The sequence below is a fragment of the Myotis yumanensis genome, unplaced genomic scaffold (genome assembly GCF_028538775.1).
Source record: "Myotis yumanensis isolate MYYU_CA2020_CCGP unplaced genomic scaffold, mMyoYum1.0.hap1 SCAF_2, whole genome shotgun sequence".
NCBI classification, from domain to species: domain Eukaryota; kingdom Metazoa; phylum Chordata; class Mammalia; order Chiroptera; family Vespertilionidae; genus Myotis; species Myotis yumanensis.
The window spans coordinates 158,691,641-158,711,274 of record NW_027223753.1 but is presented as its reverse complement, the minus strand read 5'-3'; the positions used below and the strand labels follow the sequence as shown (position 1 = coordinate 158,711,274).

The following is a 19,634-nucleotide window of genomic DNA, read 5'->3' as shown; positions in this document are numbered from 1 at the left end:
TTTAACAACTGATAGCTCACTTAATTTTGAAACTGAACTGTATGTTAGTAAACACTGACTGTATAATCATTCAAGATGTGTATACATTTTTAGGGGACACCCTGTATATTTATGCTTTTCAGGAAAATAGAGATGTCAGCTTAAATGTTATTACCATGGCAGCAAATAATCAATTAAAAAATAATCAAGTAAAACAACTAATTAGGGTGACAATGTTTTAGAAGGTAAAGGTTACTTTTAACAAGACTTAGCACCAAATCTCTGAAGTCCAGGTGTTTAAAGATTCCTTTGTACAAAACATACAAACAAAAAAGTAGTTTTAAAGAGAGGAAAAAAAGGACGATTACAGATGACAGAGTGGTCACAAGAGTGCAATTGATAACTCACTGATGTTGTCAGTTTCACTCCTTAGTAGATCAGATTCTTTGGTCTTGCATTGTGGTGGGTGCAGAATAGTATGTTTCCCCTGCAGCCACACAAAGAAGACATCTCCTTCATAGCTGCTGAAATTCCTTTCTAACCTTCAGTTGTTTATTCGGTGGGCCCGAATCCTTAAAGCTAAGTGTTAGATGTTATTTTACTGTAGGGAAAAACACCAGAAAAGTTAAAAACATACTATAAAGGAAAGGAAATATGCAGAGGGCAATGTTTTAAGGCAGTAATGGAATATGGAGCATGTTATGGTCTCCTCTAATCAGGTTGGAATTTTTCTTCCATCTTGGCCTCTTCCTAACATTTCATTCTTCTTTCTTTCATCTTGTGCCTCACAGCCACAAATTGAATCACCTAAACAATCAGTGTGTCATGTAAATCAAGCAACATTACCTACTACTAGCTTTACCATGCAAAATCTAGACTCACTTAGAGACCCATAGTTACTGAGCCAGTTGGTGATGTTAGGTGTTGGTCAATACTTACTTACTTATGTCCAGTCCCAGGAGCGGCGAGGATCCAGACTCTCCTGGTTGCCTCTCATCCCACCAAAACCCACATCTCTGTGTAGGGAAAGAGAAGAGGCACAGCATAATTAGTTAGGAATAGGATGCTATTTCTTACATGTCTACAGTGTTTTATAGTTTTCAAGGAATTATTATCCCATTTTACTGTCATGAGGGTTAGGAAGCAAAGCACTAATTTACTGAGTAACCCAATGAAAACACTTTACATACTTTGCCCCATTTAGTTCTCACAACATCCCAAATGAAGAGGGATCATTTCTTCCATTTTACAGTTGAGGTTAATAAAACAGGTATATCTATTTTCATTTTATATTTGAAGAGATTGAGGCTCAAATATTAAAGGGCATGTGTAAAGTTAAACAACTCTAATTATGGGAGGTGGAATTTGAATCTAGAACTGTCTGTGTCCAGAGTCCATGTTCACTGATTTGTAGCACGCTGCCTCTACACTAGCCTGTCAGTACTATCTATTTCTACATTAAACCCTCATACACAGGCCTGAGCCCCTATAAATGAACCTCTGGGCTAAGCTGGGAGCAAGGATAAATGAGAGAGGGGAAGCACTGTCAGCTCTGACTAACCAATTTTCTCTCCTTTTCTTTGTAGTCAGCAGTTGGCTTTGATTACAAAGGAGAAGTGGAGAAACACGCATCTCAGAAAGGCAAGGACCCTGCTGTTCTGCTCAGACTTCAAATAGCCACAGCTGTCAACTCCCTTTTAGTTCCATAACCCACTTCCTCACTATTTCATTTATTTTAAAATCCAACTGTGTACTTGCTTCTTCCTTTCTCCTTTACCACTTTCTATGAGATTGATCAAGTTTTATTTAGTCCCCCCCTTTTTTCCCTAATAGATTAAAAATAAGGTATTCTACACCTTTATTTTAGGAGGTTATCCTTAAGTTGTAACATGCATCTCTGACTTAAATTTAAACATTATATCTTCCTGCATAATATAAGATATATAGAATATTTTAATTGCATTCTTTTTGCATTCTACATTCTTTGTACCAGCTGGACAGTTATTATTACCTGGTATATTGGTTCTATGTGTTGATAAACCCCACAAAATTGAATCATGATTGTTACCTAGTAAATACTTATTTAAATTGACTCACATATTTACCAACTCCCCCTCATCATTGTTTGCTGTATTTCATTGTTTCCTCCTGGCTTCTTCTATTTTCTTCTTTCTAAAGTATACCCTTTGATAATTCTTTCAGTGAGTCTATGAAGGAACTCTCAGGCTTTCTTTTTAAAAATCTCTTATTTTCTTCCACTCTTCATTATTATTTTCCATTCATTACTTTGCAGATATTATTTCATTGTCTCTGGTATCTCTCATGTCATCATCATTTCTTTGTAGATAATATGTCTTATCTCTGTTTTCTTTTTCTTTTTTTAATTTAATTTTATTGTTTAAAGTATTACACATAGTAGTACATATATCTCCTTCCCCCGCCATTGACCTTCCCCCAGCCTCCCCTACCCCCTGTCACATGCCCCTCATCCCACCCCCCACAGTGTCATGTGTCCATTGGTTGTGCTTATATGCATGCATACAAGTCCTTGGTTGATCTCTTTCCCCCACTCCCCAACACGCCCCAGCCTTCCCACTGTAATTTGACAGTCTGTTCGATGCTTTACTGCCTCTGTATCTCTGTTTTCTTAAATTTTATTTTATGAAAGGTTTTCTTTTGTCTCTGATATTCTGAAATATTATCAGAATATGTCAAGATGTTGGATCTATTTTTATTATTTTACATGAGACATCAGTCCTCTTCAACCTGCAAAGTACTCATTATGGAAAGTCCTCAGGCTTTTTGTTTTGTTTTGTTTTGATGATGACTTTCCTCTCTTTTTTATTCTTCTGCAACTTATATTAGACGTGTATTCGAACTTTTCATTATCTTCTTGATCTCTCTCTCTCTCTTTTTATTGATTTCAGAGAGGAAGGGAGAGGAAGAGAGAGATAGAAACATCAATGATGAGAGAGAAGCATTGATAGGCTGCCTCCTGCATGACCCCTGCTGGAGATTGACCCCCCAACCCAGACATGTGCCCTGACTGGGGACCGAATTGTGACCTCCTGGTTCATAGGTCAATGTTCAACCACTGAGCCATGCCTGGCAGGCTGATACCTCTTTTTTCAAAAAGAAAGTTTAGACTTACAACAAAATTGAGAGGAAGGTACAGAGATTTACCATACACCCCCCCACCTTTTTTTTTACCAAGGACGAATCTACATTGATACATCATAATTACCCTAAGTCTGCATTCACTCTTTTACCAATTTTTAATTTTTTTCAATTAAAGTTTATATTCAATATTACTTTGTATTAGTTTCAGGTGCACAACATAGTGGTTAGACAGTCATATACTTTACAAAGTGGTCCACCTGATATTCCAAGTACCAACCTGGCATCATACAGTTATTACAATATTATTGACTATATTCCCTATGCTGTACTTGACATTCCCATGACTATTTTGTACTACCAATTTATACTACTCAAACCTTTACCTTTTTCACCTAGTCCCCCAACCCTCCTCCATTCTGACAACCATCAGTCTTTCCTTGGTATCTTTGAGTATGTTTCTATTTTGTTGGTTTGTTGTGCTCTTTAGATCCCACATATAAGTGAAATCATATAATATTTGTCTTTCTCTGTCTTACCAGGCTGTTGTAAATGGTAAGATTTCATGCATTGTTATCGCTGAGTAATATTCCATTGTATAGCTATACCACCACTTTTTTATCCACTCGTCTGTTGATGGGCACTTGGGTTGTTTCCATATCTTGGTAATGAGCATAAGGGTGTATATATTTTTTTGAGTTAGTGTTTTGGGTTTCTTCAGATATATACCCTGAAGTGGAATCACTGGGTCATAAAATAATTCAATTTTTAATTTTTTGAGGAACTTCTATACTGTGTTCCATAGATGCTGCACCAATATACATTCCCATCAACAGTACACGAGGGTTCCCTTTCTCCACATTCTTGCCAACATTTGTTGTTTGTTGATTTGTTGATAACAGCCACTCTGACAGATATGGGGTGACATCTGGTTGTGGTTTTAATTCTCATTTTCTGATGATTAGTGACATTGAACTTTTTTTCATATGTCCTATTCAGGTTCTCTGCCCATTTTTTCATTGGATTGTTTGTTTTGTTGGTGTTGAGTTATATGAGTTCTTTATAAATTTTTTATAGTAACCCCCTATTGAATGTATCATTGGCAAATATTTTTTCTTTCAGTAGGTTATCTTTTTGTTTTGTTGATGGTATGTTTAGATTTGTAAGAAATTACCAAACTGTTTTCCAAAGTATCATTTTTCATTCCCACCAGCAATGTATAAGAGTTCCTGTTGCTCCACATCCTCACCAGCATTTGGTATTGTGAGTGTTCTGGATTTGGGCCATTGAAATAGGCATATACTTACTGTCTCATTTTAATTTACATTTTCCTGATGACATATGATTTAAAGCATCTTTTTATATGCATATTTGTCATCTGTATATCTTCTTTGGTAAGATGTTTGCTAAGATCTTTGGCACATTTTTAAAATTGTTTTTTAATTGTTGAGTTTTAAGAGTTCTTTGTATAGTTTGGATAACCGTTCTTTATCAGTGTGTCTTTTGCAAATATTTCCTCCCAGTCTATGGCTTGTCTTCTCATTTCCTTGACATTGTCTTACATGAAGCAATTTTTTAATTTTAATTATGTCCAGGCTTATCAATTATTTCTTTCATGGATTGTATCTAAAAAGATCGCCATACCTAAGGTCATCTAGGTTTTCTCCTACATTATCTTAAAGGATATATATATATATATATACATATATATATATATATATATCTCCTCACCCAATGATATTTTTTTTTTCATTTTTTTTAGGAGAGAGTGGAAGGGAGGGAGGAGGGGTGAAGAGAGAGAGAGAGAAATATTGATGTGAGAGAAACACATCAATTGGTTGCCTTCTGCATGCACCCTGACTGGCGCCAGGGGTCGAACCCACTATCCTTTGGTTCAAGAGCCAACACTCTAACCACTGAACAAACCAACCAGGGCAAGGAGTTTTATAGTTTTGCATTTTACATTTTAGTCTATGATCTATTTTGAGTTAATTTTTTTTTTATATATTTTATTGATATTTTACAGAGAGGAAGGGAGAGAGATAGATAGTTAGAAACATCGATGGGAGAGAAACATCGACCAGCTGCCTCCTGCACATCTCCCACGGGGGATGTGCCCGCAACCCAGGTACATGCCCTTGACCGGAATCGAACTCGGGACCTTTCAGTCCGCAGGCCGACGCTCTATCCACTGAGCCAAACCGGTTTTGGCTATTTTGAGTTAATTTTTGTAAAAAGTATTATGTCTATATCTAGATTCATTTTTGTTTTGCATATGAATGTCCAGTTGTTCCAGTACTATTTGTTGAAAAGTCTATTTTCTCTCCATTATATTGCCTTTGCTCCTTTGTCAAGGAATAGTTGACTATATTTATGGGGTCTATTTCTGGGCTCTTTATTCTGTTTCATTGATCTATCTGTCTATTCTTTCACTACATTGTCTTAATTACTGTAACTTTATAGCAAGGCTTAAAGTCAAATAGCACCAGTCTTCCAACTTTATGTTGGCTACTTTTTCAGTATTGTGTTGGCTTAGGGTCTTCTGCCTCTCCATATAAACTTTAGAATCAAGTGTCAATATCCAAAAAATTACTTGCTGGGATTTTGATTTTGATTGCATTCCATCTATGGATCAATCTGGGAAGAACTGACTTCATGACAATATTGAGTCTTCCTATCCATGAGCATATAATATATCTCCATTACTTAGTTCTTCTATGGTTTACTTAATCAGGATTTTCCTTATATAGATCTTGTGTATTTTTAAAAGTTATACCTGAGTATTTCTTTATTGGAGTTGCTAATGTAAATGTATTTTATTTTATTAAAATATATTTTATTGGTTTTTTACAGAGAAGAAGAGAGAGGGGTAGAGAGTTGAAAACATCAATGAGAGAGAAACATCGATCAGCTGCCTCCTGCACACCCCCTACTGGGGATGTGCCCACAACCAAGGTACATGCCTTTGACCGGAATCGAACCTGGGACCTTTCAGTCCACAGGCTGACGCTCTATCCACCGAGCCAAACTGGTTAAGGCTGTATTGTATTTTAATTGCAAATTTTAGTTGTTCATGGTTGGTATGTAGGAAAGCAATAGACTTTTGTATATAATCTTATATTCTGCAACCTTACTATAATCACTTATTAGTTTCAAGAATATGCATATCAATTCTTTGGATTTTCTACACAGACCATCATGTCATCTGTAAAGAAAGACAATTTTATATCTTTCTTTCCAGTCTGTGTACCTTTTATTTCCTTTTCTTGCCTTATGGCATTAGCAAGGACTTCCTGTGCAATGTTGAAAAGAATGATGAGAGGAGCCATCCTTACCTTGTACCTGATCATAATGGGAAAGATTCAAGTTTCTTACCATTTAGGTATGATGTTAGCTGTAGGGTTTTGGTAAATTGTCTTTATTAAGTTTAGAATGTTCCCCTCTATTTCTGGTTTACTAAGTTTTTTGTTTTCTTTTTTTAAAAGAAGAGATGTTGGATTTGGTCAAATGCTTTTTTTCTGTATCTATTGAAAAGATCCTGTGGTTTTATTTTTTTAGTCTGTTGATGGATTGCGTTAATTGATTTTCAAATGCTGAACCAGCCTTTCATACTTTGGATAAATCCTACTTGGTCGTGGTATATAATTCTTTTCATATATTGTTGGATTCAATTTGCTAATATTTAGTTGAGGATTTTTGAAACTATGTTTTTGAGAGATATTGGTCTATAGTTTTCTTTCTTGTAATATCTTTGGTTTTGGTATTAGAGTAATGCTGGCCTATTAGAATTAGTTAGAAATTATTCCCTGTGATTTTATTCTCTGAAAGAGTTTGTAGAGAATTGATACATATTTTTTCCCTTAAATATTTCGTAGAATTCGCCAATGAACCTATCAGGGCCTGGTGTTTTCTGTTTTGGAAGATTATTAATTATTGATTCAATTTCTTTAATAAATATAGGCCTACTCATATCATGTTTCTTCTTGTGTGAGTTTTGGAAGATTGTGTCTTTCCAAGAATTGTTCTATTTCATCTAGATTTTCAAATTTGTGGGCATAAAGTTGTTCATAGTATTCTTTTATTATCCTTTTAATTTCCATGGGATCTGTAGAGATGTCTCCTCTTTCATTTGTGATCTTATTAATTTGTATCCTCCCCTTTTTTATTAGCTTTGGCTAGAGGCTTAGTGACTTATTGACCTTTTCAAAGAACCAGCTTTTGTTTTATTGATTTTCTCTATTAATTTGCTGTTTTCAATTTTATTTATTTTTTCTCTAATTTTTTTTCTTCAGCTTACTTTAAATTTAATTTGCTCTTCTTTTCTAGTTTCCTAAGGTGGAAACTTAGATTACTGAATCTTAATTTTTCTTTCTTCTTTTCTAATATGCATTTAATGCTGTAAGTTTTTCCTTAAGCACTGCTTTTACTGCATCTCAAAATTTTTGATAAGTTGTGTTCTTGATATCTCTTAATTTCTCTTCTCTATTTCCATTTATTTATCTCCTGGTGCTGCATTCTGAGTAACTACTTTGGATTTATATTAAGTTCACTAATTATCTCTTCAGCTGGCTTTAGTAATTATTTAAGCTAACTATTAAGTATTTAACTTTCTATCAGATATTTTCATTTCTGGAAGTTTCCCTTGGTTCTATTTTAAATCTCCTGATTCTTTTTCCATAATGTCCTGTTGCTTTCATTTTTTAAAATTTATTTTTATTAATTTGAGAGAGAGAGAGAGAGAGAGAGAGAGAGAGAGAAACATTGATTTGTAGTTTCACTTATTTATGCATTCATTGGTTGTTTCTTGTATGTGACCTGACAAAAAATCAAACCCCACAACCTTGACATTATCAGGACGACACTCTAACCAACTGAGCTACCTGGCTATGGCCTGTTGCTTTTATTATATATCCCCCCCCCCCCCCCCCCCCGCACCTCACCACCTCACCAGTTCTTTAAGCTCTTTAATCATTTTTTAAAAATATTTATTTTATAGTTTATTTTATATTATTATATTATTTGCAGTTCTTGGGGGTGCCAATTTTTCTATGGTTATTTTATTTTCTTCATGGTTATTTATTTTGTTGAGGGTTGTGATTTTTGTTTGTGAATTTATTTCAGTGGGGGAGAGAGATTTGTTTTATGAGAATTTCATGGGCTGTGGTTTGATTTAGTTTGCCATACATAGAAATCTTGCCTTTATGTCTGGCTTAATTTTAGAAGTCTTAATAGTAAAGGACCATTTAAAATATATTTTTTCACTATAAATTCAATTTAAATAGATGTAGATCTATTTAGTCTTTCATTTTTTTTCATTTTTTTTTTTAGTCAGTTATGATATACTTAGAGGCCTGATGCACAAAATTTGTGCATATATAGGCTCTGCTTCATACCAAGGGGCTCGGCCCTCACAGCCCTGACCTCATAGCCCCGGCTTCATCGGAAGGTTGTCCAGACAGTCGTTCTGCTGTCCAGTCTAATTAGCATATTAGCTCTTTATTATATAGGATGGTGTTTTCAAGGAAGTTTTACATTTATCTATGTTGTCAAATTTATTTACATAAATTTATTTATACTCTTTCTAACCTCTGCAATATCTGTAGTGATGTGCTCACTTTCATTTCATATTATTAATCTGTTTTTTCTCTTTTTAATTGATTATTCTTCCTATAAGTTTATCAGTTTCTTTTCTTTTCAAAGAACTAACTTTTCAAAAAGTATTTTTATTAAATTTATTGGCATGACATTAGTTAATAAGATTATGTAGGTTCCAAGTGTATATTTCTATGATTCATGATCTGTATATTACATTGTGTGCCCATCACCCAAAGGCAAATCATCTTCTGTCACCATGTATTTGACCCCCTTTACTACTCCTACCCCCTTTCCCTCTGTTGTCTGTGTCTATGAGTTTTTGCTTGTTTGCAAAGAACTAATGTTTGACTTTTCTCATTTTCTTTATTGTTCACTTGTCTTTAAAATTGCATTGATTTCTGCTTTTATCTTTTTTTTCTTCAATTTAAAGTGAGTTTAGTTTGTTCTTTTTCTAGCTTCTAAAGGAATAGACTCAGGTAATTGAGTTTTAAGCCTTTATTTCCTGTATATGCACTTGAAACTATATATTTCTCTCTAAATACTGCTTTTGCTGCATTTCACAATGTCATGTGTGTTTAAATTTTTATTCATTTCCTTTATGATTTCTTCTTTGACCCAAGAGTCAAAGAAGACTCTTCATGTTCCAAATATTGGGGGGAATTTTCTAGATAATTTTATTATTAATTTAATTCTATTGTGACCAGAGAATATGGCATCTACTATTTCAATTTTTTGAAAGTATTAAAAACTTATGGCTCAGCATATGATCTAGGTGAATGTACCAATGTACATTAAAAAATGTATATTGCAGTTTGAGTCTATAGTGTTCTGTAATTGTCAACTGGGTCTTGTTGATAATGTAATTTAGACCTATAATTTTAGATTCTTTTGTCTAAATTTCTATCAATTCATGAGAGAAAGGTGTTAACATTTTCAACTATGATATGAATTTGTCTCTTTTTCTTTCTGCTTCTGTCAGTTTTTGCTTCATGAATTTTGTTTCTGTTAATAAGATTATGCCAGCATTCATATTACTGATGAATGATGAATTGTTTTCTTATTATTGTACTAGAGGCCCAGTGCATGGATTCGTGTACCAGTGGGGTCCCTCAGCCTGGCCTGCAGGGATCAGGCTGAAACTGGCTCTCTGACATCCCCCAAGGGGTCCTGGATTGTGAGAGGGTGCAGGCCAGGCTGAGGGACCCCAACGGTGCATGATTGGGGCCAAGGAGAGACCATGGGATGGGTCCAAGGTGTGTCTGGCCCATTTCGCCCAGTCCCCATCAGCTGGACCCCAGCAGCAAGCTAACCAATGGGTCAGAGCGTCTGCTCCCTGGTGGTCAGTATGCATAATAGCGACTAGTCAAACAGTCGAATGAACAGTCGGACACTTAGCATATTAGGCTTTTATTATATAGGACTAGAGGCCCAGTGCATGGATTCATGCACCAGTGGAGTCCCTCATCCTGGCCTGTGCCCTCTCTCAATCCGGGAACCCTCAGGGGATGTCTTATAGCCAGTTTCAGCCCGATCGCCACAAACCTGATCCAGACAGGAGGGAGCCCAATCCTGTGCGTTGAGAGTCTGTTCCCTGGTGGCCAGTGCACGTCACTCAGTCATTTCGTCGTTCGGTTGCTTACACTTTTATATATATATAGTCTCTCTTATCTCTTATAATGCATTTTGTCTTGAGGTCAACTTTGCCTCATATTCGTGACATCTTTCTGATCCTTACTCTTTCTGTGGTATATATTTTCTTAGATAAGTATTTAAATTAATTTCTCAGCTTAGAATTCACATATAAGTAGTGTACAATTAGATATTTGTGTTCCATACACTCAGGTGTGAGACTGTAGTTTCCAAGTCTCTTAGGTAAATTTCCTCCCTATAGTTTGTTGCTGAACAAACTACAAGCCCCCTCACCATTTCCCTGGACAAGTGAATAGAGTTTTTCTAAAACTCTTTTATAGCAGTGGGCAGAGATTCATTTCCTGCTCGTCGGCCCTCTGTTTATTTCTAGAAATCAGACCCTCAGATCCTAGATTCTAAACCTAAGCAATAAGCTTGGGACTTAAAACACCCTTGAGTTTTCTGTGCCATTAGCTCATAAGTACCCTCAATCTACTGCTTTGATTTATCTATTTGTTTTTGTAGCCAGGAATTTTTTTTTAGCTTCACTATTAACAACAACAACAAAAATTGTTCTATTTTAGCTGACATTTCTAAATTTTTTATGGAAATAGGAAAAGGCAGACATTTCTTTCTTTTTTTAAAAATTTTAATTTTAATTGTTTTGCTAAAAGTATTACAAAGGGTATTATATATGTGTCCTTTTTTTTCTCCCCGTCCTTGACAATCCCCTGAAAAGGCAGACATTTCATATAGATATGCCTTCCCCCTCCCCCGGCCCCCACAGCTTCTCCTTATACTCTTTGTACTTTTCCCTTCCTTGAAGAGGGGAGAAAATTGAAATGATCATCTCATCTTGGCAGGGAAGTAAGAGAGAGAAGGTAAAAACAGTGAACAAAAGATGGCTTAGAACACCGTTTCTCTTTAATTCACCTATATTTGAGCCTTGCTCTCTTCCCAGACCCCAGTCACCCATTCTTCTTGACTTTTCTCTTCAATGGCTCTTTCCTGTGGGCTGAGAATGGGCTCTTATGACTGCTCCTTCCATCGCAGATTACTCTCATGGCTTTGGTGGCCGTTATGGAGTAGAAAAGGATAAGCGGGACAAGGCAGCTCTGGGATATGACTACAAAGGAGAAACAGAGAAACACGAATCGCAGAGAGGTAAGTCGGAACTGGAGAGGAGGGAGGTCACAGAGTACCACAGAGCCTTAGCCCTTCCTCTCTGTTCTTACTTATTTTTAATGTTTTTATTGATTTTAGAGAGAGAGGAAGGGGGAGAGGGAGAGAAATAGAAACATCTATGAGGTAGAAACATCGACATTGATCAGCTGTCTCCTGCACACCCCTACTGAAGATAAAACCTGGAACCTGGGCATGTGCCCTGACTGAGAATTGAACTGGTGACCTCTTGTTGCATGAGTTGATGCTTAACCACTGAGCCACACCTGCTGGACCATCATCTTTCCTTTCTGGAAGCTGACACAGAGGACCCAGAATATAGAGGGGCAGATGTGCAGTGGAGGTGGTGGGTGAAAAACAATGTGTATGTGTGTGAGGGTCAGTGGAGGTAAACCAACAGTGGTGGAGAGCAAAACCGTAAGATTAGGGGCAGGACAGAAAAGGGAGGCTTAGGAGAAGGGACCACTGAGAAAAGGATGAAGACAGACAGGATGGTGATGATAGGAGTGTGATTTGCCTATGATTCCTACCGGTCCCTCTGCCTCACAGAGGATAGAGAGGTCTCCTTCCTCTCTGAGATGCATAGGGGATGGCTGGAGGGCTGTCCTTATTTTCTTCTGTTTCTTCCTTATCATCTTCCCCTTTTCTGTAACTTTGTTCTTTTTATGTTTTCCAATTCCCAGCTTTCTCTCTTCCATTCTCTCCCAAGTTTCTTCTTCCAGTCCTTTTGCCTCTCTTCCCATCTTCGCCTCTCTCTCCCCGCTGACTTTCATACTTCGTCATCCACCTCTCTGTCTTCTGGTCTTTCTTCCCCCTGCTCCCTCTTCGCACCCATGTCCAGCATTTTAACTCCTGTATGACTCTTAGACCTTTCTGTCCTGCAGATTATGCGAAGGGCTTTGGTGGTCAGTATGGAATCCAGAAGGACCGAGTGGATAAGGTAAAGTACCAGAGTACCAATGTCTTGAGAATAGTTTCCCAAACTGCCCTGGACGTGCATGGAGAAGAGAAGCAAAGCTGGAAAAAAGGTAGAAAAAGCTAGGTGTACTGGGCTGTCCTCCTGGTGTCCTGCACTCCCCATGGACTGCCCTCAGCGCCTAATGAGCATGTCTTCTGAGCCTGAGCTTTAACTGAGGCGAGGGAAGGGAGCCAGAGAGAGACAAAGAGACAGATAAAGATGATGTTTAAAGTTTCATTGATTGCTTGGCATTCTTTATCCCAATCTGCAGTCTTTTCCCACTCCATGGCACTGATCTCCCCTGCACCAGTTCCTCTTCATGCATTACCCAGGGCCTTGCTGCATTCCATGCAACTGGATTTGGAGATGTGGGATTCTAGGTACACTGCACATTAAAAAAAGGAGCTGAGCCCACCAGTTTAGAACTTCTTTTCCCTTTTCTCTGCCACAAAACAACAGTATTAGAATACCCTGTCCAACTGTTGAGGATCAAATGGTTAGGATACCTCCTACAGTGGCCTCAATCCCTAATATTGCTTTCTGAGTAACTACCACTTCCTTACCACCACCACCACCCTCATACCCCGCCTCCCGCCCCCCACACACACCTACTGTTCTTCTGCAGAGTGCTGTTGGCTTCAATGAAATGGAGGCTCCAACCACAGCTTATAAGAAGACGACACCCGTAGAGGCTGGTGAGTCTTAACAATTCCCTTTCTCTATGCTCCTCAACTGCTTCTCCTTTCTCACTCTTTCTTCTCCCCAGATGACCTCCTCCATGCCTGAAACTACCTAGATTAGCTGAGGGACACTTGGCCCCTATCCTCATATTCCCAGGTTCTTTCTCCTAGAAAAATTAGATTAAGAGGATAAAGAGACAGATGTCTCTAGATCCTTAAGGTGCTACACTTCCATCCCCTCCCCTGACTCAAGAGAGCCCTAATTCTTCTTGCCTCTGTCTACAGCTACTAGTGGTGCCCGTGGACTGAAGGCAAAATTTGAGTCCATGGCTGAGGAGAAGAAGAAGAGGGAAGAAGAAGAAAAAGCACAGCAGATAGCTAAGAAGCAACAGGAGAGAAAGGCCCTGGTAAAGATCAGCCACGAGGCTCAGCCACCAGCAGCCACTGTGGAAGAGTCAGTGGTGCCAGCCCCATTGCCTAAGAAAATCTCCTCACAGGTGAGTGCTTGGTGCTCTGGGATCCATATCCAGGACCCCTGCCCAAACAGGAGCCTAAAGGTTCCAAATCTTTGGTAGAAAATAAGGTACAGGCTTCCCCTGTGTTAAGCAAATTCTATGTAAGTGCTGTCCCTGCCTTCAGGAAAATTTCATTCTGTTATTGGGCCTCATATATACAAGAATATTAGAAAAATGGGCAAGATTTACACAGTATAATAGAAGCCTGGCGGGCATAGTTCAGTTGAGCATTGATCTATGAACTGGGAGGTCACAGGTTTGATTCCCAGTCCGGGCACATGCCTGGGTTGCGGAAAGACAGGTCACCAGCTGTAAGCCCAGTGGTCGGCAAACTGCTGCTCACGAGCCACATGCGGCTCTTTGGCCCCTTGAGTGTGGCTCTTCCACAAAATACCGACTTCTGCGCATGGGCCATGAAGTTTTAATCGCATTGTATGTGCGCCCCCGCATGTGGTATTTTGTGGAAGAGCCACACTCAAGGGGCCAAAGAGCCGCATGTGGCTCGCGAGCCGCAGTTTGCCGACCACTGGTATAGCCAATCATTGCTGCAGGAACTGAGAGGAAAGAGCCATCACTACAGATTGGAGCCCATCTTGATGGATGAGTTGGATTTGGATTGGCAGAGGTAGGAGGGGGTGTTGCAAGTCAGTATAAGAGAGAAAATGGAGGCTTGCTTGCTTACTGGAGAGATGCTTCGTTCTCCGTAGGTCTGGCCTCCAGCAGGGAGTTGCTCTTCGCCAGAGCCTGAGCCTGAGCCTGTGAGAACCAGCAAGGGACATCCATTGCCTTCCTTGCCCTCAAGGCAAGAACCCCCAGAGGTAAGCAGAGCCCCAATGATTCTCTGTCCCTTCCCCATCTCCTCATGTCCTAGGAAGATGGGCCATAGAGTATGACCAACCATCCTGGTTTGTCTGAGACTGTCCTGATCTCAATACTGATAGTCCTGCCCATCCGGTGTGGCTCTGTGGTTGAGTATCCACCTATGAACCAGGAGGTCACCGTTTGATTCTCAGTCAGGGCACATGCCTGGTTTGCAGGCTCTATCTCCAGTAGGGGGCATGCAGGAGCCAGCCAATCTATGTTTCTCTCCCATTATTGATGTTTCTATCTCTCACTCCCTCTTCTTCCTCTCTGAAATCAATATATAGATAATTTAAAGAGTCACTTCTTTTAAGAAGAAAAAAAAATTTATAGTCCTACATTCTGGGACACAACTCAGTTCTGGGAAGACAAAGAGAGCTGGTCACCCTAGCTGAGGTATTCCCAATAATATGCTTTTGCTTCAATGTTTTCTTGGTCTTCCAAGGAATCTGCTTCCAACTTCCCTTTCTTCAAACCTTTTACATTCCCCTCCTATCATCTGTTTTGAGTGGGTGGGTAGATGTGGAGGTTGAGGAATGAAGAATGGATGAATGACTGTGTATCCTAGGAGAGGCTGTTAAATGGAAGCAAGGGTAGAGGGTAGAAGTGGTATGATGGTGATGGGTGTGGTCTTAGCAGTCCTCCAATGGAAGGTTTTGGAGCGGCAGCTCCTGGTGAATTCAAATTACCCTGCTCCACACTGTCTCTCCTCAGGATGATGAGGAGGCCCCAGCTTTGCCCCCCAGGACTCTGGAAGGCCTCCAGGTAGAGAAAGAGCCAGTGTATGAAGCAGAGCCTATATATGAAGCAGAGCCTGAGCCTGAGCCTGCGCTGGAGCCAGAGCCAGAGCCTGAGAATGACTATGAGGATGTTGCGCATATGGACAGAAATGAGCAAGATGATGAACTAGAAGGGGACTATGAGGATGTGCTAGAACCTGAAGATGCCTCATTTCCCTCCTCCGTGGCTGGTGAGTGGTAGAAGGGAGAATCAGCTCCTGAATTTGGTCAGGTCTTGGGGGGTGCGTGTAAAAGGAGGCATTGCCCCATTACCCAGAAGAACCTATTTGTTTTGCATGTTGGTGAGACCATGTTTATGTTTCTGATAATGCAGGATCATCAGGCTGTCCGGCTGGGGCTGGGATCTCAGCGAGAGCCCTGTATGATTACCAAGGAGGTAAGTTGGGAGTGACCTGAGGGGTCTGGTGTCTGAAGGTCCTCGAAACAAGAGAGAGGGATGAATTCTGAGGGTCACAGAAGTGTCCAGACTTGGCATCAAGAAGACCAGGGCTATTTCTCTTCCTGAGGTTTAGAGTGGGTATAGGGATAAAGATATTCCTGTCTAACCATCCTAATATCCTGTCAATTTCCTCTCCAGAGGGAAGTGATGAGATTTCCTTTGACCCAGATGACATCATCACTGACATTGAGATGGTGGACGAGGGCTGGTGGCGGGGACGTTGCCACGGTCACTTTGGACTCTTCCCTGCAAATTATGTCAATCTTCTCCAGTAAATGGCCCAGATTGTATTCTGCACTGTGACTTCCTATGATCAAAGTGGCTCTGCCTCCACTTCCTCCCATCTGCTGCAAGTGTCTAATAGGATGTCATGAGTTGCCTGATGTTCTAGATAGATTTCTCTCTCCTCCTTCATTAGGGTTTGGGGCAGAGATAGCATGAGGATAAAGCTCTCCTTCATTGTCCTCTCTATTCTGTGTGAGCTCATAGACATGTATCTTGTTGCCCCACCTCCTTCCCCATGAGTGTTCCTTCTAACACCTCAAGCTCTGCCTTCTGCTTTTGTGTGCTCTGAGCTTCCTGGTTTGCTTACCTAGGAGGGTATGTTTAGACTGCCTGGTTTACCTGGTTGTGCTGTTTGCTTACTTTCCTTCCCTGCAGAGATACCTTTTCTCTGCTCAGTCTTAAAATTGGAAATAAAGTGGGACTATGTTTCACCTCTAGGCTGAAGTACATAATACTTTTTATGCATCTCTCAATGGCCTTGACTCTCATGGCTCCAATTCTCCTTCCCCTCTTCAGGCATATCCAGAAGATTCCCTCCTACCACTGACCATCCTTCTGTGCCCTGATGTCTAGCCTTTTCCTTAGGCTATACTTAAACCCAGTCCTAACAGATAAGCCTGGGGAATGGTGGTAAGGTGGGGAACAGGAGGCCAGGTAGAACTTCTACTAGCTTCAGCAGTTGTGAGAGGCCAGCCACCTTCTGCCTAGGAGTAATGACTACACTCTTCTAGGAGATGAAGATTCTTGAAGAAGCAGCACAAATTAGAGATTAGGAAGGAGGAAAAGGGATATTTGGCAACAACAACAACAAAAAAGACAAAAGCTAAAGGAACACAGGCTTCAATGAAGTGATAGAGGATTTAATCAGAGACAGTGTCCTCTACTCAAGAAAGTTCCAATTTCTTTGTAGCTAGATGACTGAAATTGATGGCCAAGTAAGTGGGTAGATGGGAAAAAACTCATGAAGCTTCTGTGTGGTTCATGGATGAATATGATATGAAAAACAGTGAAGACATTTAGACAGCCAGTGATGGGCAACAAGCAAATCACTAGCAAAGGATGGGGATGAGGAGAATGAGGACAGGGCATGGTGGGTTTATCCTAGCCCAGGCCATTGTGCTCCTGAAGGCCAGAGATAGGAGATGTGAGGCAAAATCAGAACAAAATCTAAATCAAAGCCAGAGATTTGGTTGGTGTAGGGAATCTTGTTAGTAAGACATAGAAGTCTGTGCTGTAACCAGTATCAGAAGTTGGGCCCAACTTTCAAAGATGAAGAAGAGAGTGGCAGCTAGGATTAGTGACCGAGATCTCCAGATGCTCCAAGACTTCCTAAAGCTGTGAGCTGCCCACGTGCTGGGAGCACTATGTCCCTCAGGCTTACTCCCTGGCTTTTCTTCAAGACACACACTCCTTTGTTTTCACAATGACTTCTATGCCAGTGAATCACAAATCTGTCTCGAGCCCTACCTTACAAGATTCACCCAGTTAGCCTTTCAGAGTGCAAAGCAGCTTTTATTTCTGCTTATAGAGACGTTGGGATTTCCAGTACACAAAGGTAAGCCGTCATAGATATACACAACCCCCTTCTTCACTTCAGTTTTATTTGCCATCACACACACATCAGAATTTTACAGTGGTTTTCTGGTTACATCTCCAAGTCCCTCCTTGCTTTTTTCACTTTTCCCTTTATTTTAAGACAGAAACTTCTTTTCCAGACCCCTGTTCTATTAAAGCAACAATTCTACAGAACTGCCTCAGTTCTCCAGACCTCTCCCTCCACTTTGGCTGATTTCTGCTCTGAACTGATTATCTTGGTGGTGATACTCATCAAAGGCTCTCCTCATAGACATCTTCCATCCAGGCTCCTATTCCTGGGTACACTGTCTCTTTCCACTCCCCTCAGTGCTTCTTAGTCTGAAGCCATGTCTAACCGTCTTGCCTCTGTTAGATAATGCTTGCTGCCCATGCTACTCACTACAGCCTTACCGCACTAATCAAATCATCTTCTGCCTAATTCAGTCTCATAAAAGGTTTTCCTTTTGCTCCAACAGCCCTCTCACCATAAAATGTGCTTGTTTGTATAAACCAGTGCATATACTGCGGTATCCTGCTTTTCTGCAATATGTACAATTAGATATCTTACAAAATGTGTTAGATGATGTTGATTGATTCAATATTGCTGTGAAGGCAGCAACAAGGAAAGTGTGACAGAAACTGTGCAGCCCACAGAGCAGTGTGGCACTGTCCTGATTGCTCCCTGGGCCCTGCCTGCCCCCACCCACCCAGATTGCAAAGGGAAAGCCCTCTGCTCTCTTCCTTTCTCTATACTTCTCTCCCATCTAACAGTAGCCCCTAATTTGTATCTCCCTTGGCTCCCCTTTCTTTCTTTTCTTCTAGTAAAATGAAAGACCCAGAATGAACTTTAGGAACTTTCTTTTTTCATATAAGAAGGACTTGAGCCAAAATACATGGAACCGATAACTGAAGAAATCTTCCTTCTCCTCCCCCTCCCACTTTAGTGTTTAGTTGTTTCAAGTTACTCATCTTCACTAAATAAAATCTTAGCTCACACTCTGTATTTTTAGAAAATGTTGCCTTATATACAAATGTGCAATATAAACCAAACCATAAGAATGAGTTACATAACCGAATAGTTCCAAGTGGCATATTCTAATGAAAAGATGAGCATACTTCTGTTCTGGGACTTGCTCAAATGCTTCTTGACTCTTCTCAGAGGTGCCACCTACTTCATCTACACCAGCTTCAGACCATGTTCAGAGAGAGATCCAGGCAACAACAAGCACCCAGATCAACTAGCCTCATTTTTGTTGTTGTTGTTGGCTAAATTCTTTGTTCTCTACTTGCCCGCAGTGTCTGACTTCCTTTCCCTCCTTTCTCACTTGTTTGAGGGCTGCTAGGACTGAGAAAATGGCACCAATTACAGTGAGAGGGATGTAAACACAAGATAAATAGCTTAACTTTCCTGGCTTCAGCTACACTGGGAGAGAGCTGAAGGAATCTGCTTTTGAACATGACCCCAGGGCATACAGGCACACCAAACAAACCAGCTCCACTTAATTCGATTCACAAGTTAATATCTCCATGTGTCTAGAACAGTGATGGTGAACCTATGACATCTTCCATCCAGGAAGATTACCTTATCTATGATGGCTTACTCGTGTCAGAGGTGTCACGCGAACTCATTTTTTTGGTTGATTTTTCTTTGTTAAATGGCATTTAAATATATAAAAATAAATATCAAAAATATGTCTTTGTTTTACTATGGTTGCAAATATCAAAAAATTTCTATATGTGACACGGCACCAGAGTTAAGTTAGGGTTTTTCAAAATGCTGACACGCCGAGCTCAAAAGGTTTGCCATCACTGGTCTAGAACAGCCGTGGGCAAACTACGGCCCACGGGCCGGATCCAGCCCGTTTGAAATGAATAAAACTAAAAAAAAAAAAAAAAGACCGTATCCTTTTATGTAATGATGTTTACTTTGAATTTATATTAGTTCACACAAACACTCCATCCATGCTTTTGTTCCGGCCCTCCAGTCCAGTTTAAGAACCCATTGTGGCCCTCGAGTCA

General features: G+C 39.9%; 1 protein-coding gene across 1 annotated transcript in view; it reads left to right on the top strand.

The window, feature by feature from the left end:
- Positions 1-19,511, top strand: part of HCLS1 (hematopoietic cell-specific Lyn substrate 1) — a 32,620-nt gene extending 13,109 nt beyond the window's left edge. The window contains exons 6-14 of the mRNA XM_070406288.1: positions 1,566-1,620; positions 11,374-11,484; positions 12,387-12,442; positions 13,086-13,155; positions 13,426-13,637; positions 14,363-14,473; positions 15,231-15,486; positions 15,630-15,692; positions 15,894-19,511. Coding sequence (XP_070262389.1) covers positions 1,566-1,620; positions 11,374-11,484; positions 12,387-12,442; positions 13,086-13,155; positions 13,426-13,637; positions 14,363-14,473; positions 15,231-15,486; positions 15,630-15,692; positions 15,894-16,030 — 1,071 coding nt within the window. The 3' untranslated portion in view covers positions 16,031-19,511. The remainder of the gene's footprint in view (positions 1-1,565; positions 1,621-11,373; positions 11,485-12,386; positions 12,443-13,085; positions 13,156-13,425; positions 13,638-14,362; positions 14,474-15,230; positions 15,487-15,629; positions 15,693-15,893) is intronic.
- The last annotated feature ends 123 nt before the right edge of the window (positions 19,512-19,634 follow it).